The sequence below is a fragment of the Vulpes lagopus genome, chromosome 1 (assembly GCF_018345385.1).
Source record: "Vulpes lagopus strain Blue_001 chromosome 1, ASM1834538v1, whole genome shotgun sequence".
Classification (NCBI taxonomy): domain Eukaryota; kingdom Metazoa; phylum Chordata; class Mammalia; order Carnivora; family Canidae; genus Vulpes; species Vulpes lagopus.
In genome coordinates, this window is record NC_054824.1 from 54,600,808 (window position 1) to 54,627,319 (window position 26,512).

General features: G+C 36.1%; 1 protein-coding gene across 1 annotated transcript in view; it reads right to left on the reverse strand.

The window, feature by feature from the left end:
- Positions 1 to 229: 229 nt before the first annotated feature.
- Positions 230 to 26,512, reverse strand: part of TFAP2D (transcription factor AP-2 delta) — a 56,103-nt gene continuing 29,820 nt past the window's right edge. Inside the window, exons 7-8 of the mRNA XM_041743001.1 lie at positions 20,809 to 20,922; positions 230 to 449 (exon numbers count right to left, since the gene is read on the reverse strand). Of these exons, the coding sequence (XP_041598935.1) occupies positions 230 to 449; positions 20,809 to 20,922 (334 nt within the window). The remainder of the gene's footprint in view (positions 450 to 20,808; positions 20,923 to 26,512) is intronic.

Here is a 26,512-nt window from a genome sequence, read left to right on the forward strand (position 1 = left end):
TTAAAAAGTGACAATTTCATCACACAGTTACACTGCTGTTTTCCTTTTTTTTCTTTTTTTTGGGTTTTGTCCTTTTTGTTTCATTTTTCATATCCATTTTTGTTTTTTTATGGAGGGTTGGGGGAGGGTAGAGATTTGGTCCACTGAAGATTAATCACCCTCAATGATATATATATTAGAAAAAATATCAGCAGCAAGACTCTCTAGAAATAGATTCTGTTTGATGTAGCTAGTCTGTCTTTTCTGTTTTGCCCTCTTTCACGGCAGCCTCTGAAGTTTTCCGCAGGGGGGCTTTCTCCGAGTTGGCATGTCCTTGGCCAGAATCCGCCGCTCCACCATTTTTGTGGGTAGTGTGTTTTTCCAAGTAGTTCAGCATTTCACTGAGGACTGTTTGGAAAGTGCTTAGGGCTGCACATATTGCTGGAGTCCCAAAGCCATGAGTGATCAAACTGGAAATGAGAAGTAGTAGGGAGAAAGAAATGAACAACTTACAGTATGATACAGAACAACCATTTGAGCCAGAACATTCAATTAAACAGGCATTTATTGTATTCCTAAAGAGTGTCAAGCATTATGGAAGAAAGAACACAAGTCAACGTATTGCTTTTGATCATAAGAAATTCAGGACGCATTTAGAATATTTGTCATTGATAGACTTTTTATACACTAGTGATCAGCAAGTCTCATTGTTTAATACGTGATTTTGGCCCTGATTCTCTATCTCATTAAGAAAGCCAAAAAGACAACATTCTGTGTGTGGGAATCATCTCATTTTTAAGAATGGCATATATGCATGTATGAGCATTGAACACATAAGAAGAAATAAAAAATGGGTGTGTTTGATGGCTAGCTGTTCCTCTGACTTCATTCTTCTCTCCTTCATGGTAACAAACTTTGATTTGGCTACTCAGTGACCTAGCTGGAGACTACATTTTTAAGCTTTCCTTGTAGTTAGGTTTGTACATGGGACCAACCTTCCCACAACAGAACATGAGGGGAAGTGTTGTATGTGATTCCACCTGCTTCAAAGGAAGTTGACTGCTCTTTGTTTTCTCCCAACATAGTCAGGCAGCTCTGCAGATGAAAAATAACCACCTTGGTGGTGGGGGCAGAACAAAATGGAAGTAACCAACTCACCTTGAATGTCCTAAATGAGAGAAAAATAAAATTCTACCTTATGTAAGCCACTCTATGTTTGGGTTTTAGGAGCTAATTAATAATCATAAATCATGAGAAAATATAAGGAATGTTGTTGGCAACTTCAGCATCTGTAAGCCTTCTAATCATGACAAATACCATCTCTAAGCTGAAAAATAATGTAATTATAAATTGACTCTTATGAATGGAACCCACCTAGCTTGTTCATTTGGTCAACTGTTTCTGAAGTGAGACTCTGCCGGGTTGCTCCCATAATTAACATCTTGTAATAACATAGGAAGATACGCTTGGCATGTATTATGCATATGTTATATGCAATGGAGTGTACACATATTATACATTCAATTAAGAAAGCTGGTAACTGCTCAGAATTCCTAGTAATGTTGTTATGACATTAGAGGTTTTTAAATAAGACAAATATCATCCCCCGCAATACATTACCTAGCTAGTTACCCCTCTTAAGGTATGTGTAATCTTTAGGAGCAAAAACAATGAGATTTTATAACAATGCAAAAGGAGGGTTTTAGGGTCCAAGGCAGCCTGCTAATATGCCGTGCTGGTGATAATAATAGGATTTATAAAACGGAATTGCTTATATTAGTCCATACAAGGGCTCAAGATGTGCCAGACCTATATAGCAAGTGTTCAATAAATGGTAGATATTGTTGGCTGTCGGACATTCATGGTAAGAGTAAACTTTTCTGCGTGTCTCACATTAAACTCCATGGTTGATAGCATCTTTCTTTTTTTTGATAGCATCTTTCATCTGAACATTTTACAAAGCCTGCCCTGTGCCTAGGTCATAATTTACATTTATTAAAAAGGAAAAAAATCTTCAGTCTTCAATAATTTGGAAAATAAGAGTGGTCAGTGCTTAGACAACGATGCACACCAAAGATTTGAAATATAAGACAACATAGTTCAAGCATCTGCATATCCTTGCTACAGTATCTTGCATTGCTGAGCAGGAACACTAACCTCAGCTCCATTCCTCAATGAGATAACTAGAAGCGAATCAATCCATATGCTTTAAGATCTAACAGGGAACCTGGACAACAAATGGAATTGACTGGAGTGGTGGAAGAATTAATCATGGCTGCATCCAAAAAACAACCGACTGAAGCCATTCATTAATGTCTAAATGCTTGGCTCTGGTTACAAACTGCCTCTCTGCTTATGCTTTATTCCTGTTTTGAACTCCTTTTTACCACTGGATGAATTTTATTTTCCTCTATAGTGCCATGTCCTCTTGGTGGTGACACCCTCTTTATCTATGACAGAGTATGCAGAATTTAGTTTCACTAGGTTAAATATTAAAGTTAATAAAGCCAATATTTGAGTTCTGAACATATACCAGGCCCTGTTCTCCATGCTTTATTCTGTATCACCCTATATAATCCTGGAAACAACACTAAAAATTAGGTACTGTTATTTCCATTTTTACACATGAAGAAACTAATGCTCAGAGAAGTTAAGTAATTTGCCCAAGAAAACGAATATTCTGTATTGCCTCTGCACTTATGTTCTTAGGATGTGGACATGTTTTTCTTTCTTTTTTTTTTTTTTAGAAGTCACAGTCTGTTGGCAGTTTTAGCTTAGTTTCTCAAATTTTGTTCTGTAGGCATGTAGGCCTGGAAGAGGAGAATTCTTCTTACTCACTTTTCTAAGATTGGGGTATGTATGTATATATTTTTTTAAGGTTGGGTTTTTAAGAATCAAGTACCACGTGGGTAGGCCTATAGAAATACCTTAATTCTCCATGTGGGGAAGAGTTGTCACCATAATGAAAGATTCTTAAGCCGGGCTCCTTTCTTGGCTCATGTCCTTTCTTGCTTCTCTAATATGCACTGATCGTCAGCAGGATGCATTGTCATCTTTGCCCTGCACTGAGATCCAGGTGTTCACACTGGCTCTGACTTGAGGCACTTTGCGATCCAGAAGAAGTTATTTGGCTTTGTAAGATGACAATGTTCTGACTTGGGACACCTGCAAGTTCTTTCCAACCCCAACCTTTAAACAACAGGCACTAATGCTCTTCTTTAAACCCAGGACATGGAGAGAAGGTTATGGAAATTTCAAGACCCTGAGCTCAACACAGAAATCTAAAATTGATGATGGAATCTTCAAATGAAAAAAGTAACTGCTTATGTTGTATACCTGAAACTAACATAACATTATGTGTTAACTATACCTCAATAAAAATTAACAAAACTTAAAAAAAGGAAGTAACTGCTTGAAATGTTATCCTTCGACATGGAAAACCTTACGCAGATTGTATTAGTTTCCTTCATTTAATAGTACCTGCATATCAAAAAACATACATGGTACACTATATAGAATGATAATCAAAAGATAGGTTCTGAAAAAAAAAAAAAAGATAGGTTCTGTTCTAGCAGTTTCCAGTGAGGTTTATTAATCCAAATAATTAAAGTAATCTAAAATTGTATTAGAATCACACAGAAAAATAGTGTGATATCACAGGATTAAAAGGAATTTCTGGAAACATTATGCTATTCTATTAGCCCCAACCACTCCAGAAAAATAGGTGTATATTTCATTCATAGTGACATACAAAAAGGAGAAAAGGAATAACAATCTATAGAAAAAAAAAAAAACAACAACCCAGAAATGATAAGGCCAACTTTCAATCCCAGATAGAAAATAAACTGAGGTCATCTGTTAGTCAAATCTCTAAAATCTTTGGTAATGGAGATCAATTTTTGTCTTTAGAAAATATTATATTTCAGACACAGACTTAATACTGATATTATACTTGGCATTCGCATATATTTTCATCAGATTAATAGGACAGGGCATTTCACAAGCAAATATTACCTGGGTTAAATAATAGCCATGGCAGTTTGAAGCAGGTAGTCAAAATTTAGAAGTTCCTCTAAATTCAGACTCATCTAAAAGTTTATCCTCATGAACAAGACAAGTAAAAGACAACTAGCTTTGTGCTCAATGTGTCATCTTCATGCCAGATTTTAAAAATTGTTGAAGTTGGTAGCTGATATAAATGCTGTATCAGATTTCATATCATATTTCATTTCTCAGGCCTCCATCCTCCCCCCCTTTGAAATCACGTGTTCTACTTCCTTATTGTTGAAAGGCTTATCTCAGGCTCCTCTCTTCTCTATCCCCAAACCTGTGATGGTCATTCCCACTCAGGCACCTCTGTTTGTCCTCCCTCTACATTTCAGCTGATCTAAAGTCCACTGACCCATCAAAGCTCCTTGGATGATACTGAAAAAAAAAAATGTTAGTTTCCTGGTCCCTTGATTAATACATTGAAAGATGTGTTCCTGCCAAAGGATAGAAGCTTGCCAAAGTGATGAGAGAACTTAAATAGAATTTTTAGGAGAAAGGAGTAATATTTCTCCTCCTTCCCCAATTATAAAACTGGAGCCTGAAAAAACCATGGGAAGACAAAGACAGATGAGGGTAAGATGTCAGTCACCAAAGGGAGGAAGAAGACTAGGAGTCATATAGGTGGTCTCACAGCCCAAGTGATAATCAAAGTATGCTAGATCTTAAGATAGTGGCAAATAAGATACTAAATGTATCTCTAAAACTTTACAGTTTGAGCTCTTACTGTAAATTGGTAATCTAAAGTTATAGTCTCATTAAAAAAAAATACAGAGTTGTTAAAAACAAACCACAAACAAACAGCAACAACAAAAACAGAAATGAGTTGGGAACAGTACTACCATCAACCTACACTCTTCCTTACATTTGTGAACAGCCAGCACTTAGCAATTGGTGACCTACTGAGGCAGGAGCCTCAGGGGAAAATGTGTGTGTGTGTGTGTGTGTGTGTGTGTTTAGGGGGATATCTCAGTGTCTGGAATGATTGACTTAACAAAAGGCTAAAGTTTCCCTGGCTTCATTTGGGAGTCTTTGAAGCCCAGGGTAGTAGGATTCAGTGTGAAGTTAGGTTCCAAGAATGGGGAAGAGAAATACTACAGAAAAGGGCCCAAGGTTTGGAGGGGAGATGGTGCTACGTTAGCATATGAAAGATTAAATGGTAATTAAGATGCTTTGCTTTCTTTTCAAAGAGTTTAATGTTTAAAACTAGCAATGATATAATGAATAGAGTTGAGACTTTTTTAAAATATAGGAAACTCCTATTTCAGGATCAAGAAAACAGGTATGTATTTCTGAGACACTGGGGTTATTAGGTAATCTTTGAAAATTCTGGAAGATGGGAGGAGAGGTATGAAAGAGATCAGAGTAACTTGCCTTAATAATCAAAGCAGAGTGGGGGAAGGAAGGTAGAGACAGATTTTAGGAATTCTAGTTTATTAAATTATATTTAATTCATCTCTTAACAAGTTTCTTGTAATGGGACATTAAAAAAATTATTTATTTTTAGAGAGAGAAAGAGATTAGGGAGGAACAGAGGGGTAGGGAGACAGAGAGAGAGAAAATCTCCAGAAGACTGCTAAACTCAGAGCTGCGCTCTGTCACACAATCCTGAGATCACGACTCCAAGCAGAAACCAAGAGTGGCATGCTTAACTGACTGTGCCACCCAGGTGCCCCTGAAATGGGTCATTTTAAAAATCAGGTACAAGTGTAAGTTTACATAGTGTAAGATTTATCCTTTTTAGGAATATAGACTGTTGAATTTTGACAAGCCATGAAGTTGTGAACCACTACAATTATCCAAAACATTTTCTCATGTTCCTTGTCAGCCAACCCCCTTCTCCTCCAGCTCCTGGCAATCAGTGCTCTAATTTTTATCCCTGTAGTTATTGCTTTTTCTCAACTGTCATATAAACTGAATAATAAAGTCAACGCACTGTTATAACTAGGCATAATAATTTTGAAATTTATTCCATGTTGTGGTGTTTATCAATACATTATTTTTTTATTGCTGGTAAAGTATTCCATTGAATGGATTTATCAACATTTATTCATATAATGGAGGCTTATAATTCTGAAGTGTTAACATTTTAAAAAGGGAAGTGAACATGAAAGGGCTACATGGGTTCAGTAAGGAGCCCAATAAAGTAGCTGCATTTTTAAAAGATTTTTTAAAATTTTTAACTAATCTCTATACCCAACGTGGGGCTCCAACTCACAACCCTGAAATCAAGAGTTGCATGTTCTACTGACTGAGCCAGCCAGGCACTCCAGTAATTGTATTAAAAAAAAAAAATAGAAGTGCTACTAGAGGCACCTGGGTGGCTCAGTGGTTGAGCATCTGCCTTTGGCTCAGGTTGTGATCCTGGGGTGCTGGGATCGAGTCCCACATCGGGCTCCCCAAGGGAAGGCTGCTTATGCCTCTGCCTATGTCTCTGCCTCTCTGTGTCTCCTATGAATAAATAAATAAAATCTTTAAAAAAAGAAGTATTATTAAAGGACTAACAATGCACTTTACTATAGGATTTTAGCAATGCATCTAACAAAATCTCCCCAAATATCATATGATAAATTGAGGGGACAAGTGAGCTAGAGGAGGGCCATCTAAGGTAGACTCACAGCTGGTTGGACAATGATGTGCAACATGTAGACCTAGAGCATTGCCAACCTTGAAGGGTGTTTCCAGTGGAGAGCTACAAGACTCTCCCATTCATCTCACTCTGCTTGCCATGTTAATTGACAATATGATTGAAGGCATCCTAGATTTAAGTGCTGGTATTAAAATAGAGAGGGAAATTCCTGCATTGGATAATGGAACCAAAATTTCAAAATACCTTAATGTGGTAAAAAGCATTGGTGGTGGGCCAAAATGAATGGTGTGAAATTTAGGAGATTAAGGAAAACATATCCACTTGCTGTATGCTGTCAGAGAAATCTAACCCAAGAGCAGTTAGTTCTTAGGGAAAGGCTCAGCAAATCAGTCAATCTAAGCTTAAACAAAACCAAAACCAAAACAAAACCAAAAAAACCAAAAAACAAAAAACTCACACCTCAAAATTTGATGTTTGGATCACAGCTAGTCAGGCTTATAAGCTATACTTACCTTCAACTATTTTCTCTCCCTCTCTCTCTCTTTTCTAACTAGATTCCAGCTCATTGGTTTCATTTTCCTATTACTAATTTCACACTGAGGAGCAGGAAGGTTCTGACAACTGACTGTGAGCAACACAATTACCCGCTGGGAAAATCCAGACTGCTATAGTTGATGGCACCTGATGTCAGAGTAAATGCAACTTCTATTTAATAGTCATTGTTTTAATTTTATTCATGGTTTTAAAAACTCCTATTCTGCTAGATTCCCCCAATTAACATTCTCAAGAGCATCTTTCTGCAACATAAACCATCTTTTCAAATTAGCTTAGCTCAGGAAGACTGACTATGCTTGGAACCAAAAGGTGAAGTCCTACTGTCGACTTTCTCCCTAAGTGTCAGGGTATGTTCTCATTTCAGCAACTGGAGGGATAGCTCAGTGCAGAACCACCCTTTTTAGGGAGAGAGTATGCCTGTGTGTGCATGTGTACTTGTGGACTTATACTATTTTTTTGTCTTTTTATAAGGTGGCATTCTGGGGGCACCTGAGTGGTTCAGCCAATTATGCATCTGACTTTTGATCTCAGCTGAGGTCATGATCTCAGGGTCATGAGTTCAGGCCCCATGTCGGGCTTCTCACTTGGAAGGAGTTTGTTGCATTAATTCAGAGAAGGACATGAAAACATTTAGGTGTGTGGAAAATGAAGGTAAAGATCACTGCCTTGAAATCAAGATGTTTGTGGTCTTTCTGAGTTATCCACTCCTGGATATGATGTTATCCTCTCTAATTCCTCGTGTTCCTCATCTGATGAAGGTGATGGTAAACATTAATTCACAGGTCTGCAAAGTAATACCCAGACAATGGAACAATTTTAGCTTGAGAAGAAGGAAGCTTCCTTGTGGAGATGTACCTTGTTAAGTGAACCTTATTGGTATAGATTAAAGACCACTCCCACTAGTATTATCAAAGGCTAACTTATGGAGCTTTTCCTGGGGAATTTTTACAAAAGAAGCTTCTCCAGTATTCCATCACATAAAAATACTTCTATTGCACAGAATCAGCTAAATGTATGCTCTCTTAATCTACCTAACTTTATAAGGCTTGTGTAATAAATACTACTAAGATACATGGAAGAAATGCAGAAGCTGGGATCTCTTTAGCAAGTGCCATCTAGACCCTATTTTCATAACATTCTGATCTATCAAAAACAGACCCAAATTAAAACAACCTTTTTATTAACAGTGGAGAACTCTCTATATGTTTAATTAATTTAATTAATTAAAATGAAAACATAAAGTGGCATTCTTATCTCTCCTTGAACAATGGGCTTGACCTGGATAAGTTCTACTAATTATACCCTTTAACTTTTTTTTAAGGTTTCATTAATTTACTTGAGATTGAGTGATAGAGCAAGTGAGAGAGTGTGTACAGTAGCAGGAGGAGGGAGAGGAAGAGGGAGAAGCAGGCTCTCCACTGAGCAGAGATCCCCATGAAGGGCCGGATCCCAGGACTCTGGGATCATGACCTGAGCTTAGGGCATACACTCAACCGATAGAGCCAACTAGGAACCCTAGACTTTAATTTTTTAAAAAAAATATTTAATTTATTTATTCATGAGAGACAGAGAAAGAGAAAGAGAGAGAGACAGAGACAGAGACATAGGCAGGGAGAGAAGCAGGCTCCATGCAGGGAGCCTGATGTGGGACTCGATCCCAGGACTCCAGGATCACACCCTGGGCTGAAGGCAGGTGCTAAACCACTAAGCCACCCAGGGAACCCCAGACTTTAACTTTTTAAGGCAATATATATTGCAACGGTTTAAACTGCATTCTCTAACAGTAGGGTTAAAAATGAAGAAATGGATACAGAAATGACAGAGGTAATAATAGAAAATGGAAAAGAAGAAATTGTTATTTGAGAAAGAGGATAAATTATAATCCTCTCTCCTTTTCCCGTGTGGTTTTGATAATAATATGTTAGGAACAATCCATCTTTAACTTAGTGTTTATATTTATAAACTACTTGCCATGGGTGATGAGAATTGATCAGGAAACTTCCATGTAATAGAAATTTCACAAACTTCTCTTCATACCTTGTGATCTCTCATTAAGTGCATTTTTTGCTTGTAGCTAAGGCCTCATATGTTTATTGTGAAAACCTCCAAAGCTTCAGTGCTTACTTGGAATATAAATTAATAGATAATTCTGAATAAACAACTACCTAAGGAACAAGAGCTATTTTACTTTCCTTAATCTAAGTAAATATGGTTTATATTTCACTAGCTTTGTTGTATGCTACTGAAATGTTACAAAACTGTTTCTGTATTGCTCTAGCTGTCCTTCAGAAATGCTTTATCATTACTTTTAATTGATTTGTTCAAACTAATTTAAAACACGAAAACTATTTTCTAAAACACAGCCTAAAGCAAATTCCTATGGAATCTTCCCCTGAATTCTTCCTATCTTGGCAAGAGTTGGGCCTAGGATCCAGTAATCCTTCTCAAATACTAAGGAAATACTGATCTAAAATATATTGAAAAAAATAAAATAAAATAAAATAAAATAAAATAAAATAAAATAAAATAAAATGTATTGAAAAGGTGGGGCACCTGGCTGGCTAGCCGGTAGAGCACTGGACTCTTGATCTCAGGGTTGTGAGTTCATGCCCCACATTGGCAATGGAACCTACTTAAAAAAAAAAAAAGTAAAAAATAAATAATAAGGCTGCTGTTTCCTTTTCAATATATTTTATTTATTTATTTTTAATTTTTTACTTTTTAAAAAAATAGTATCTAATTACATCCAGATGTACTCAGGTATGTCTGACAAAGATGGATAGATTTTTATAGCTTTCTTTTGGGATACAAAAAGCTGGACTTAATTAGATACTATTATACTACAAACTAGAAGACAGTAGAAAATAGCCCACTGTTATCATTTAGGTAATTAGAGTAAGAGCTAATTTCATTTTGTGAAATTTCAACTTTCTACCTGGAAAATGTTTGACAAGCAAACATCTCTTCCTCTACTTCTTTTGGTGTGTCTAAAGGTTGAAATAGTTTGGGTCATTTCTCATTATTTTGTTATGTTTCATCATTTCAATGGGTGTTTGCTATCATGGATCTTTGATTTCCCGCATTGCATACAGATGCCACTGCCACCAACCTTAGTTCTGTTTTTTGGCCTCCAGGAGGTATGCAGGCAGCAAGATTTAAAGGCAAGACAAGCCTCCTTCTCTTTCCCTCCTGGATTATTCAGCTACTGCAGGCTTAAATCCAAATGTAGCCTCAGGCTTAGGCTGTACTCCCCACTCTGGTTTTATGTGGCAGCCAGAAAAATGCCTTCTTCCACTCATGAGAACAGTGGTGAGGGCAGGAGGCTGGGAGATGGCCCCTGGAGAACACCAGCAAAGGATTGTGGGGCTTCTCTGTAAAGCCTTACTTCTTATCAGAGCTATGAGGGTAAGGTGTTTCATCTCTCTGGAGCAGCACAAACCCTGAATATAGGCCACGGACAGAGACCTCACCCCGAGGAAAATAGCTGGGGCTTATCTTCCTAAAACTTGATGGTATCTATCCTTTGTAGCCTAACTGGCTGTGGATGTGGAGGAAAAGAAAAACTGTCTGATCATGCTTATTTTCCACATAGATTATATTGTCCCATTTCCCCAAGTACTTTTAAAATGTAGTTTAATTAAGGTGCATAATTAAGGTATACAGTTCTCTGGTGGTGAGAAATTATTGAAATCTACTCATTAGCAAGGCCTTGACAGCACTCACAAATGTTCTGTGCTTCCTTCAGCTGGTGGTTCTCAATCCCAGATACATATAGAAGTCACCTGGGGAGCTTATTAAAAAAAAAAAAAAAACCACGTGTGGGTCCCACTCCAGAGATTCTGATTTAATTAGTTTGGGATGCTCCAAAACATCAGTATTTTTTAAACAGTACCTATTCAATTTAAATGCAGCCAGGGAGTTGGGTATGTTCCCTTAGGGCCAAGAAGTAACACCTAACTACCATGTCTGCTATCCTTCCCAGGAAAAAGAGAATTAAGAACTTCAGCATTTCCCCCAGAACTTCTGTAGAACTTTAGTTTCATGGGATGTTAAGAGTAACTGGAAAAAAAAAAAAAGTTCTTATGATCACATTTTGGAAACAGGGGGCTGAGCATTTCTTCCATTCAAAAAGGGGTCTGGGAGCTTTCGATATGCTGATGTGTAACTGGCATACTTCAAACAGATTATAATAGGTAGGGTTTCCTAAACCGTCAAACACTTGACCATGAGACACTTTCAAGGAGCATCTCATGGGACTAGAGTTCTACAAAACCCAAAAGCTCACTTTGGAGAATTGTATTTATGACTGCCCTGAATCTGTCTACCAGATTGAGATATGTGTTGCCCATTTACCAACCTAAAGTCACATTCCTCCTGTTCTTCTCAGTCACTTACTAAGGTTCCAAAGGGAACTGAGTCCTTGTGATCCATTTTACTTCAGCTCATTAGCAAAGGAGGTTAAGGAATTATTGCACATGCATTAAGAAACACCAAACTCCATCACATTCAAGTCAAGTTTTTGAAGGTAAAGACATTTTTGACATTTGCACCCCATTTTTGCATATAGGAGTAGAGCTTTTTGGAATAAATTAACCATCTCCTTACATTTCTCCCTATCATATATTTTCTATGTAGAATAAGGGAATGGAAATGCTAAGCCTAGGGCTCTTGAGCTTTTTTAGATGAATTTTATTCAATTGTCAACTTTTTTTTTTTAAGGAACTAATTTCTGAAACAAAGAGAAAAAATGAGATCATATGGAAACATGGCATAAATAATAATTTAACATAGAGCAGTAAATGGAGAATGGGGTAAAATATCATTGGTCTAGAAGAAGACTTGGACATCATCCAGATTAACTGTATCAATTTATAGAAGAACATGCAGAGTTCAGACTGGTAAAATGTCTCCTCTAAATCCACACTATAAGCTGGTAACAAGAGGGGAACCGAGTTCAAGTCCCTGGAACCCATCCTGAGTGCTTCCCACAATCCTGTGCCGCCTCCCAGACCATCCCCTAATCCATAACTCAACAAAGATAGAAATTATTTAAATAAAAATTACCAAATTTCGGGCAGCCCCAGTGGCCCAGTGGTTTAGCACCGCCTTCAGCCCAGGGCATGATCCTGGAGACCCGGGATCGAGTCCCACGTCAGGCTTCCTGAATGGAGCCTGCTTCTCCCTCTGCCTGTGTCTCTGCCTTTCTCTCTCTCTGTGTCTCTTATGAATAAATAAATAAAATCTTTAAAAAAATTACCAAATTTCTTTACCAACTATGTACGCCCCACATATTCACCCATGTTGTTTTTATGGTGCCAGCTATGCAACCTGTTAGAAACAGTTGCCTCTGGTTTCTGTTGTTTGAGTTACTAGTCCCCTATGTGCTGCACCTAAAAATCCATTAAAATATCACCAAGTGACCTTCAAGGAATGCTTTTATATATGTACCTCCTGCAGCATTTGGTTTTGTGCCATGCAACTTGTGAAGTACTATAAATATTGGCAACTGATTTAATTCTCCAATATCTTGCTTAATGTTAAATGAACGTAACTAAATTTAATGTAGATTCATAAAGGAAATTCATCATGGTTCCACTTATCTGCTAAGGGAGTGAAAACTGTTGCCTGTTTTATGTTTAGTCTAATTTTTACTAGTGAAAATTTTACTTCAAGGGAGACTATTTTTACTCTTATGTAAATAGAAACTCTGTATTTAACTAGTGAATAAAACTTGACCATTTACAGGTATGTTTTTCTATGCACCTGGGAATGGCACTCAGTTTTTGAAGTTTAAATTTTAAAGTTTAATTTCAACCCTAATAAAGGAGCTGAAGTGGGAAATATTGGATTTTTTTTCTTCACAATCAGGCCCATTATTTTGAATATTCTTAAACAAAATGGTCCTAGAAGTCCTCTTGAATTGGCATAACATCCTGAAGGAAGCTTATAATATTTCTTAAATGCCAAGCCTTGTTGTATAATTTATTTCATGATGTTTTCTTTTGAGATTAGAAATTTAATTGACATTTCTTCCTTTCTCTTCTGACACTCAAGAATGCTTTCACAGGATTAATAAAATTATCCACTGACGATTACCTTCCCTACCACTTTCCCATTCCCCCAAAATGAGAAAAATAAAAACAAAAAACAAAACCTACACACACGTTAGGCTCCTTGGAGAAAACCAAACATGTCACATTCAAGTAGAGACACACATGCGCTCCTGAGTGTGTTGCTGAGCATACAGCACTCCGAAGGTAGTAGTTGAGTTGACTGGAATTCATGTCATATGTGGAACACTAAAGAAAAGGGGGATGACTCACCCAGCAAGAGAAAACTCAGACACCAGAACTGTCTTTAGAAATTGGGAGGGAAACAGAATTAAACTGACTGTGGAAGGCCCCCAAAGAGTGGGACATTAGGGAGATAGATGTTGCCTCAGTGGAAGGAAGGCATTTCAAATAGCGTTGTTGGAGATAGAAGAGATGTCTAGGCAATAAAAGAGCAGTCTATTATTGAAGAATTTTAAGCCTGGAATGGGTGACAACCTGACAAGGATGCTGGAAAGAAGATCCAAATGTTGAAGGAAAGTAGGAAATGTAAGGGGCCTTCCAACATTGAGAATCAATGAAGAAGATGTAATCACCAGCAAATGTACAGATATCTGAGAAGTACCTATACATTTCTTATTCCCAGGAATTATGGGGGGAGTAAGAGGGTCTATTTCTAAAAAGGTTGATGTCAATTCACTTTTTGACTGAAAGAGAAGAATTAAGTATATCAATCATTTCACTTCCCTAGCCCATGGTTCAATTAAAACATCATGGCCCTGGGAAAAACCCAGTGGAGAATACATCCCACACCTCACAGAGATATTAACATAATCCATTCATTAATATATTTATTGGGTGCATACTATGTGCTAGGTACTATGGATAGATAAACACCTTTCCTAATTATCCTAGGTAATTACCTGTATTGTGCTTAATACAAACTCTCATATTTTCTTTACAACTCTCATATTACAAACTCTCACATTTTCTTAAGTTTTTTTTTTAAAAAGATTTTATTTATTTATTCACAATAGACAGAGAGAGAGAGGGGCAGAGGGAGAAGCAGGCTCCGTGCCAGGAGCCCGACACGGGACTCCATCCTAGGACTCCAGGATCGCGCCCTGGGCCAAAGGCAGGCGCCAAACCGCTGAGCCAACTAGGGATCCCCTTTCTTAAGTTTTTGTAAATAATATTCCTCCACATTGCAAGTTCCTAAAGTATGGGACAATCTTTTATTCCCAATCTTTGCACCACTGACATTACCACATTAAAATGCAAGAAACAAGAACATTTCAGGATCCTAAGGTGGATGCTGAGAAAGAAAACTTCCTCATTTTTCTGATAGGGTGTTTTTCCTGCCCCTGAGCATTAAAGATAGTCTAACTCCCTTCTTTTATTTATGTTGTCAGATATACTTTTGCTTTATTTCAGATTCAAGGTGATTATGGGAATGTAAGAGAACAAGAAAGGAAAAGTTGCTAAGATTTCCTGAGATTGCAAAGAGGGGAATTCCTAATATTGCAGAAAATTAGGCACCTGGGTTTCTGTCTGAGCTGAGGCTATCCTGTCTGCGAGGCCCCATGCCACCTTGGTCTAATTGCCACCATTGTTCCTGGGAATTGTATCTGCGGGTTCTGCAGATTTCAATCAATTCTGTACCCCTTCCAGTAGGTGTTGTAGTGTCTGCTGTGTCCTCTACACTTTTGATGGTACTCAGTAAATTATAAATAATGAATAAACCTGACTTCTGTCATTTTGATGGATACAAGCAGCTTTCCAGGTTATGGATTGTGAGAAGGGTCACTGCTATAGTTTTCCAGAGCACACTGCTATGTCAACTACCACAGAAAACTGAAAGTAATTATCTGTGCTTTATGAGGTCATATCATTCCCTAGCTTTACCTGGGCATATTCAATGGGCTGAAAGTAACCCATAGTCCTCAAGGTACCAAATCACACACCCAGTAAGGTGTAATTCAAGTAGTCTGCATTGGGAGGGATATTGTGACCAAGTAAAATAATAGCAAAAGTTGATGTTACTAATTAGAGCATTCTCTATGTCTATTCAATCACATTCTCTCCTTACTTCTCTCCCAGCCAGAACTCAGCAAAAACAGTAGAAAATCAGACTCTGCCAATGTACTGTTTTCAAAGTCAAATGTGTTATGCTTCCTTTCTAACTCATTTTTCTCTTGAGTTATGCTTCTATCAAAATTAAAGGTACTGCTGTCAGTAGGAAATTATGAAAGAGGCACATTCCATGCTGACATGTTTTTACCCAGATTATTAGCTGAATAATAAATGTAGAATCCTTTTAACACATTAGTATACAAGACAGAACTTTATATAATTCTCAGTGTCACCTTAAAAATGAATTAGAATTGTTTTTCTTCCAAAGTTAAAAAAAAAAAAGCTAATAGTCTAGAAACATACTATGGCTGTGGTTCTTAAGGCTGTCTAACTATCAGGATCAACTTAAGAGTTCTGCAAATAACACAGATGCCCAAGTCCAATGCTAGACTTGACCTATTAAATTAAATCTTTTACAGTGTACTCCTGTCCTTGAGATTTTTAAAAAAGCTCCAAGAGAGATTTTGCTGTGAAACCAGGTTTAAGGGCAACACTTAAAAAGTATAAAGTCTTTTTCAAGGTCAGGCAGGAAGCTGACCTTTACTGTTCTATTAAACTATTCTATTGAGGCTTCTTTTAATAAATACACAGTAAAAGAAAAAAAAAAGACATACATTTAAACTTGGTCTACATCAGGAGACTTCAATTTGGGTTTTAATTGGAAATGTCAACCATGTATCTTTTGTTTAAAAGGACATAGTTTAAGACATGCAGAAAAGTGAAGTTGGACACTACCTTATCTTATGTACAAAAAATCAATTCAAAATGCATCAAGGACCTAAACATAAAACCTACAACTATAAACTCTTAGAAGAAAACAGGAGGAAAGCTTCATGGCTTTGGATTTGGCAAGGATTTTGTGCATATGACACCAAAAGCATAGGAACAAAAGATAAAAAAAAAGCAAGCTGAACAACACCAAAATTTCTGAACAACAAAAAAGTTAAAAAAAAAGCAAGTTGAACAAAATAAAAATAAAACTCAACCACAAAAAAAGCAAATAACCAGATTAAAAATGGGTAAAGGACTTGAACAGACTTTCTCCAAAAATTACATAGAAGCAGTCAACAGGTTTATGCAAATATGCTTCACATCATTCATCACTAGGGAAATACAAATCAAAACCGCAATGAGGGCAGCCCCGGTGGCGCAGCGGTTTGGCGCCGCCTGCAGCCCGGGGTGTGATCCTGGGGACCTGGGAATGAGTCCCACATCGGGCTCCCTGCGTGGATCCTGCTTCTCCCTCTGCCTGTGTCTCTGCCCCTCTCTCTGTGTGTCTATGGATAAATAAATAAAATCTTAAAAAAAAAAAAACACACAATGAGATATCACCTCATACCCATTAGAATAGCTGCTATCAAAGACAAAAACAGAAGCAGTAAAAAGTGTTAGCATAGATGTGAGGGAATTAAAACCCTGTGTACTATTGGTGGGAATGTAAATGAAATGGTGCAGCCACTATGAAAAACAATTAACATATTTATTGGTTATATACCATGTGCCAAGTACTGTAAGATAGAAAGATGAAAGCATTTCCTAGTTACCCCAGGAAATTACCTCTACTCTGCTTAATCCTCTATTATAAAAATCTCTTTCATATGTTGTAAGTCTATGACAATTTCTCAAAAAATTAAAAAGAATCACTCTATAATATAGTAATTCTACTTCTGGGTATATATCCAAGAGAATTGAAAGCAAGATCTCAAAGAGATATTTGCTTACCCATTTTCATAGCAGTACTATTCACAACAGCCAAGAGGTAGAGGTAACCCAAATATCCATTAATGAATGAATAGATAAGCAAATGTGGCATATATATACAATGAAACATTATTCAGTTTTTAAAAGGAAGGAAATTATGACATATGCTACGACACAGATGAACTTTGAGAACATTATACTAAGTGAAACAAGCTAGTCACAAAAAAAGACATGCTGTATGATTCCACTTCTATGAGGCATCTAGAGTACTCAAAATCATAAAGACAGAAAGTAGAATAGTAGCTGCCATGGGTTAGGGGGAGGGGGAGAAGGGAAAAAAGGGGAGTTGTTTAAAGATTTTAGAGTTTCAGATTTGCAAAATGAAAATGTCTGGGAGATTTACTTAATGCTGCTAAACTGTACATTTAAAATGGTCAAGAAAAAAATGGTTAGGATGGTAAATTTTACATTTAAGTGCTTTTTATCACAATAATAGGAGATCACAAAAGGAAGTTTGCTATAAAGTGAATTTAAGTTAAGTGATTTCTTTTTTTTAAAACATTTTTATTTATTCATGAGACACACACACACACACACACACACACACACACACACACAGAGGCAGAGAGGCAGAGGGAGAAGCAGGCTCCATGCAGGGAGCCGGATGTGGGACTCGATCCTGGGTCTCCAGGATCACACCCTGGAGTGAAGGTGGCGCTAAACCACTGAGCCACCTGGGCTGTCCTAAGTTAAGTGATTTCTAATATCTTACTATCTTCTATTATGAAATTAGAACGACTCATCAAAATAAGTAATCTGGAATATAGTTAAAGCAAAGTAAAAAAAAAATCTGGAAAATATTAAAAAGGCATAACAAATAGGAAATCAGAACTTTCTGATGTCAAAGTACTTAATACATAACATTTATAACAATAATATATTGCATTTATGCACATATATATTACTATGTAAATAATGATACCAAAATCATATAGGTGATACTTTTAAACATAGATATACCATGTAGTGTTAAATTGTTTTAAGGTATAGTTGTGTATTTCAAATTGTTGTGATTGAGGACCTGCAGCCATACATAATCTTGAGAGTTTTACACCTAAAATATGATCACTTTTTTTCATTGAGGATGGGGGGAGTAATTTTCAATATATTTAGCTCTTCTCTGGGCAATACCAAACTAGCTTATTACCTACCATATTCTGCATGGTGCGGAGGTAAATAAGAACAAATAAAGCCCAGGAAGGAAACATTAAGCGCAAGTTTAGAAGTGAAAGTTTTCTCTAAGGAGTTCTGTGGCATTAATTTGGCAACTAACTAAAGCATCAACAAATTAACAGATTGTGCCTATGCTGAGCAAACAAACAGTTTGCCTATTTATTTCATACTGTCACTAATATTCAGTTTACACATTGATGCTGTATTTTGTTTTGATCCTGAAAAAAGGGACAGCTCACTGATGAAGGCTGTGGCACCTGTAATTGGAAATAACTTGGTAGCTATGATATAAAACCTGAATTCTCTATGTTTTACAGTAAATTCTTCCTTGGAGTATATTTGTAATTTAACAAACTTCCTTAAATCCAGATTTGAATTTATATACAAATTATTAAGTCCTGAATTAGACATCTATAAAAATTATATTTTTAGTGTGTATACAAAAATACAAAAAATATTTGTACAGATATGACAGTGGAGCAAACCATACCTTCTAAACCTGAATTGGTGGTGGAGTTAACAATCATTCACTAAAGGCTTACTTTATATTCATTATCTCATTTTATTTTTCATTTATTTACTTAACGTAATCTCTCTTTTTTTTTTTTTTAAAGATTTTATTTATTTATTCATGAGAAGAACAGAGAAAGAGAGGCAGAGACACAGGCAGAGGGAGAAGCAGGCTCCATGCAGGGAGCTTGATGTGGGACTCGATCCCGGGTCTCCAGGATCACGTCCTGGGCCGAAGGTAGGCGCTAAACCACTGAGCCACCCCGGCTGCCCTTATTTAATGTAATCTCTATGCCCAATGTGGGGCTTGAACTCAAGACCCCAAGATCAAGAGTCACATGCTCTTGGGACGCCTGGGTGGCTCAGTGGTTGAGTGTCTGCCTTCAGCTAGGGGCATGATCCTGGAGTCCTGGGATTGAGTCCTGCATCAGGCTTCCTGCAGGGAGCCTGCTTCTCCCTCTGCCTGTGTCTCTGCCTCTCTCTCTTTCTATCTCTCATGAATAAATTTTTTAAAAAAGGGGGGATCATATGCTCTACTGACTGAGCCAGCCTGGCACACTTATACTCATTATCTCATTTTAGCTCACTACCACCATATAATGGAAGAGTTCTTATTCCTTTTAAAGCTAGGGAAAATCAAAGGTTGGAAAGAATGCATGTTACCCCAAGACAACTCAGCTCACATGTATGAGGGTCTGGATTTGAAGATGGTTTTACTGGCTCCAAAGCCTTTTCCTCTTAACTTCTGGGCATTGTAATTTCCCAGTTTTATTCCGTTCACTTTCACTAACCCAATTGAGTGGGAGGAGAAAAGATATATTTTTGGTACTCTGGTACATTTTTAGAAGTTAAACCCCAAGTTTAGTCTTCTAAGATGGATCTATTACATCTTGAAGAGCCTTGTGGCATATGCAAAATAAAATACTCTATTTAAAAGTCTCTGATGTTGCAGATAAAATTCCAACTCATTTAAATATCCATTATTTTATATAATGGAGTATCCTCCTCAACAGCATTGTAATCAGTGAGAGGTACTAAAAACATTAAAAAATGTAACGTGCATTACATGTACATTGTAATCAGTGAGAGGTACTAAAAACATTAAAAAATGTAATGTGCATTACATGTACATTGTAAAAAATGTAATGCTAAACAAATAGTCTTTGTTTAGCATTGTTTATGTTTGTTCGCTTTATTTAAATTTAAGTAGGCTCTATAGCCAGTGTGGACCACAATGCAGGGCTTGAACTCAAAACCCTGATGAGATCAAGACCTGAGCCACTCAGGGACCCCTGCTTAACATTGCTTTTTAAACTAAATGATGATAATTAAAAGAGGATAAAATATTTTTTACACTGATGAGAAATATCATATAAGGCATTAGAATTTTAGAGCTTTAAAACTGGAAATTACTTGAGTAATTATCTTGTTCCTTTCAATGTTACACCTAGGGCATAAATTAACTAGAAAAAATTCTATTACTTTTCAAAGCATCTCAGAAAATAAAATTTTAAGTATGCTTTCACTAACACATTCTAGGAGCTTTAAAATATACTTGTGTGGTCTAATTTAAGAACCATTTTCAGTTTCCAGTTGGGCAGAAATTATTAACATACCCCTGTAAAATCAGTGTGTAATATCCCATTAATTTGTGTCATGTCATCTGTTCATTCAACAATGTGCCTCACCAAGATAAAGAAGTATTTAAATGATTTCAGAATCCTGATTCAAAAGTGCCATTACTTGAAATAATAGTGTTCACTTTCAAAGTCATAATTTCCCGAAAATTGCACAAAGATACCAAATTTTCTGATCTAAAATGCTTCCTGCATTGTTTTTATAATTTGATCTTAGGTGTTTGCAATTTCAAAAGATTTAGTCAGTCACTATATGAATATAGAAGCGATATTGCTAAACGTAACTGTGATAGGAATACAAAAATGTCTGGGTTGATAAAGATGGTTTAAGAATTTAAAAGAGAGTCTGAGGGAATTGGAAAACCAGTCTTACCTGAAATGTGTTAAGTGTCTCTGGATGTCAAGGTCTAGAATTGGAGTGGGTCTGGAAGATCCCAGTGGTGATCTATCTTGGCTCAACAGGTCTTGGAATTCTTTACAAATTTGTCTAAAATGAAAGATTCATCATTGAAGTTGAACTCTTAACACAGGGCTTTAATTTCATCCCATGATATTTACCAAACAAACCTTACCAAAGTTTTGTTTTGTCATTTAAAAGAGGACTAGATGGGTAGATAAATAAAATAAAAGAGGACTAGATAAACTTTCATAAGGCAACCTCCAAAGTTCCATCTACAAAATACAGATGAAGTTCAGAATGGCATCTTTGCTCCCAAGCACTATAGGATGGCTGTAATACTTTTGAAGTGATTAACATCCCATGAGCACTGACAAAACCAATGATCATTTTTAAGGTGAATATTCATAAATTAACCTCAGCATAGGAAAAGATCTATATGAAAGGATCACACTTAATCATTGCTTTTTAAAAAATTAAAATATGATTTTTGGAGGGGATATCACATTTATAAAAAGTTTAAATCAAGTTACAGACTTCTTTCAGAGGCATGACTCAAGTAGACTTTGGAAAATCCTGCTTACCAGCATTTCATTATAATTCAGACTCTTGTGAACTGAATTTTAATATTTAAAGTACATAATCAGCGCCGCCTTCAGCCCAGGGCATGATCCTGGAGTCCCGGAATTGAGTCCCACATGAGGCTCCCTGCACGGGGCCTGCTTCTCCCTCTGCCTGTGTCTCTGCCTCTCTCTCTCTTTCTCTGTGTTTCTCATGATAAATAAATAAAATCTTTTTTAAAAAGTACACAATCATTTATCACAGTTCAGCCCCTTAGCCTCACAAAATGTGATTGTTATGTACCATATAATATGGTTACTTGCAGAAGGTACTCTGAAGAGTATTTTTCTGCTGGTTTTCTTATATTAAATAATTGTGATTTCTAGTCAGTTTTAATTACCACATTACTGTATATTTTGAAAAGCAGTAAAGCCTTTGTGATATATAGTCTAAATGATATAATTCTAAAGAATCAAAACCTATGAAGAAAATAATTTTTGTTTGAAAACAACAATGAAACACTAGATTAATACAGTAATTAAAGAATGAAGTAAAGGACAGGTAAGGAATTGCTCAAAGGAATACATCATCTACCATGAGGTTGCTCCATATTCAAGGGATAATGTGATAGTGATTAGGTTTTTTTTGGCCTGGATTTACAATAGGTAGTAGTCATAAAAATCTAATCATTAGCCCCGCCTGTAATTATCAATGTAGCCAAAGACAAGTACAAAATAGTCAAATTATTCCAAGTGAATGTCACTTCATGAACCCAGCCACTAAGTACTCTCCAAAGCATTTGTGTGATTAACAAATAATTACCAAAAAGTGACAAAATATCTTGAAGCACAAATAATTTATCACTGAGTTAAAGTCAGTGGAGTTTTACTATTAGGTACCTAAAATTTCTTCTGAAGATCATTTGTGATTTTTCTTTCTTTCTTTTTTTTTTTTTTTGAGCAATAATCCTCAGGTTTATCGCCAGTGTTACTTTCATATTGTGTGATTTCATAGAATTTGTCTTTTTCATTGTGAACACAGTTGGGAGTAAAAGTGGGTCATTAGGAGAGAAAAAACTAACAAACCCCCGCCCCCCCCCAAAAAAAAAACCTCTGCAAGAGATAGCCCTGACCTGCTCTAAATCAAACAAGATTCTCTATATATTCTAGCTAATGTTTTAGTTGAGTCTCTGAGATATAGCATCTAAATGCATGCTTTTTAACAATTACATGTGTATATTTTCATTGAGAAAATTTGATCTTAATTTGTCACTTTTTCTGTTCTGAGTTAGGCTTAGTTGACTGACTTTCAGGTGTATTGACTATGTTTCAATAGATGAATAGAAATTTGAACTAATTATTTGATGCCAGTTGGTGGCATCTAATGATGTCATTTGGTAGGACATCATTATCTGTTGTTCTTTATGTTTTTAATAGAGTTAGATATACTGTTATCTTTACTTTTTTGGGAAATTTCTAAATAAATTTTAAATCCAGACTCATGCTAATCATTTTTCAGACTGGTGACATAAATTACTATGTGGTAGACCACCAATATAATCTATTATTACAGAAAAAATATCGGAGCTATTTAAAGATGAATCTTTTAATATATCAGATTAAAATATATTTAAAAATTCAAATAAAGGTTCAAACATTGCTTACTTCTCGTAGTATGACAGAGGAGTGATTTGGATAATTGAATAAATTAATTTAGAAGCTGGTAAATAAACTTCCTTACTGCATAAACATTACAGCAGGTTATAATAAACTTAAAGCTGATGAAGAAATGAGGAAAAGGCAAAGTGTGGAAATATTTAACTCATGCTAAGCAATTTAGCTACACCACACAGGAAGCTGTACCAGGAAAAGTTCCAGAATTCTTAACCTCTGCTATTTGATTCTGCTGCTCTTAACTCACTGACTTAGGACAGCTTCTCGACTTAAAAACAGATGACAATTTTGTAGACTCCCCTTAGGCGATTATGATCATCATCTCATTATGACAGTTACGGAGTTATTATTTTTATGACTAGTTTCATCCTTATTTAAAATTTTATTTATAAAGCCACAATAAGAAATACTCATTTCTCAAAACAAAATGTCACATTATGAATTATGTAACACAAGATGATCTTCAGTGAATCATAAATTCTAACTTTATCACTTACGTCATTGTCCTTAAGGACATAATTTTTAAGCTGATGTCTGAATTTCAGGTTTTGTGTTTCTCCTTTTGACAATTATTGTTATGATAACAATTAAAACTTGTTAACAATTCTGCTTTACCCTAATACAGATCAAATATTAAGCATATTTAGTTCTAAATTCAATGAAGAAGTGTAAATGTGTTTTCCATGAATCAAATGTTTTGTCTAGTACATTTTCAGAATTCAAAAATGGTCTAATTCAGTTTCTGTCCCTCCCATGTAATTGTTTAATTACACCAAGATATTTGGTTAATCAACAAAACACAAGAAAGTAGGAGGAATTAGGAGGCTAGACCCTTAGTCAATGGGCCTTAGTCAATGCCCATATACAATTGGCAACATAACTAAATACAACTGAATCTGTTATTCATAGAGGTAAAAAAGAAACATGTAAATCAATCCAATAATGGAAGTCAGTTATTGGATCTCTCATTCAAAGGTTATGAATTTCATATGTATTTTTGATGCAATTGTCACAGTCTTGTGAACAAAGGTGAGCTAACTAGAAATGTAATGAGTATCCATGTAAGCTAATTTCAACGTTGAGCATTTTAATTAAAAATATCTGATGCTTTGCTATTAGAAAATTAGAAACTGTTCAGAACACGTTAGATCCGTTCATATGTTGCGGGAAAGGCATGCTATTCCTACACAACCCCAGTTATATTGATGACTACTTGTCTTGTATATACTTACTATGACTACATAGTCTTTCATTCTTGTCTCACACTGTTTAATAAGAAGATGGGATGGATATAAGCAACCAAAAATATTAAAAAAAAATTATACAGGCTGTCTTCTAATTTCTAGATGCTTTGACATCTTTACCCTTCTACAAAATAAGGTAATTGGAATCAGTGAGCTCAATTCTTGATTATTTAATGGTTTGCAAATGTCCAGCTATGGGCAGAGGGATCAAAGAAAAGTACATGTTCTTGTAATATTTTATGAAACCAAAGTCCCAAATATCATCTAAAAATAGACATTATTTGGATCCTAGGTAGAAGGAAAATACTACTCCTGAGTTGAATCCACTACTCTAAAATAGACATCTCAGCATAACTTTGACAAATATGGAAGTACTTCTCTTAATCCCCTCAAGTTCCACTAACATTGGACTTCTATGAAAACAAAATTTCCACATCAGTTTGAATGCACAGACATTTAAACAGAGTTATGGGAACTCTCAAGAAAATGGGTATTTGTGTTCCGAAGGTTCGAATGTTAGTGGTGGCATTGCTGTGGGGTAGAGGTAAGCAGCTATGGAACCCTTCTCAGGAAAGGGTGACAAGAAGAAGGATTTCTCTGGGTTAGGGAGTGAAAGTTTTAGAATATGCACAATGAAACTGTGACCAACTAATTTTGAGATAGAAAACATAAAGGTGTTTTCTCTTGGATAATTTGTATCTGGGGATAACAGTGTCATTCAGGTGTCATGTGGGTACACATATTGGCAAAATCTATATACTCCTGCCAGCTAGAAGGAAACTATGTTTTGGGAACAGCTGGAGGATACTACCTAACTTCTTGCATTGTATCTTTCTCTGGATCTGTATAATATGTCTTTTTATTTCTTCCAAGATTATATTAAGGATTCAGACTGGCTATCTGTACTTTCGGTTCTTCCTGGAGAAACTGAAATATTACTAATGAAAACCTCTCTGGGTCTTCCCTTGGAAGAGGGCATGAGTTGAAGCAAAACAGAAGTTAAGATTCCCCCAGGAGATAAGCCACACAAAACATCCAGTTTCAGCTCTTTCTACTAGCACATTTGCAGGAACTTGCACAGAATAAGACCTATACCATAATCTTAAGTCCACATTTTATACCTGCCTTCTAATTTTTTTCTCTAGCTCTTAGTCTTCATTTTTCTTTGTCTTCTGTTCCTTCTCCCTTTATTTCCTTGTTTTACTCTTTGTCTCTTTTTGCCACCACCTTTTGTTTTCCTTCTCTTTTGGGCAAGATGAATCATCTAAGTTACTCTCAGAAGAGAAATACACAAGTAGTAAACCCAAACAGTGCCAGCCACAAGTAGCACAGATCCCAAATAAAGTATTTAATACCTTGGACAAGCCTCTTGGGTGGCAGGTATTCCATTTAAACTCTTAAACTTGTAAAATCAAGCAAACAAAAAAAAAAACCTATGTGACATTAAAAGTTGGTAGAAGAAATACTGCATTTTTTATGCATTGAGCCCATTTAAATTTTAACCAACATGTGAAGTCATTTTCTATCAGTTTCTAAGAAACAATGACTTTAACACTGTCTACTTTATTCTGTCTAAAAGTTTTCTCCAAATAAGAAACTAATTTAGAAATGATAAGTTAACCCACCTGGGACTATGAGTTCTAAAATCTGAACGTATAGTTCAGAAATTAGGTAAGATTATTAATAGTCCATTATGTAGCGTAGCTTTTTTTAATAAAGAGAAGAGAGTATGAATTAGTTACAGCCTGAAAGATTTTTCTCTAAAACTTTGACCATGACTTACAGCCATATTTACTGTTTTGTGGGTTTTCACACAATAAATAGTAGTTCTTCCATTCCCTATCAAAGAACTTCCAAGTTTGAGAAAACATGGACTCAACTTACCCAAGCTTCCCCATTACTATGTCATCTCTGTCATTATTTTAATTCACATTTTTGTTGGACTTTGGACTGTTTACACTTTTCAGAAGATTTCTCATATATGATACCTTTTCTTTTCAACAGTATCACCACTGCAGGTGGGGCAGGATAGGGATCATTTGTTTAATTATACATCAGAAAAAATGGGGGCACTGATGGCAATCCTTGGGCACAGAGGTCTCCATGTTATGCCTCACACATCTGGGTCCTCTTTGTCATATTCTCCAAATATTCATAGTGTATTCATTTGAGATCTTCACCCTCATGTATTAAGGTGCACTG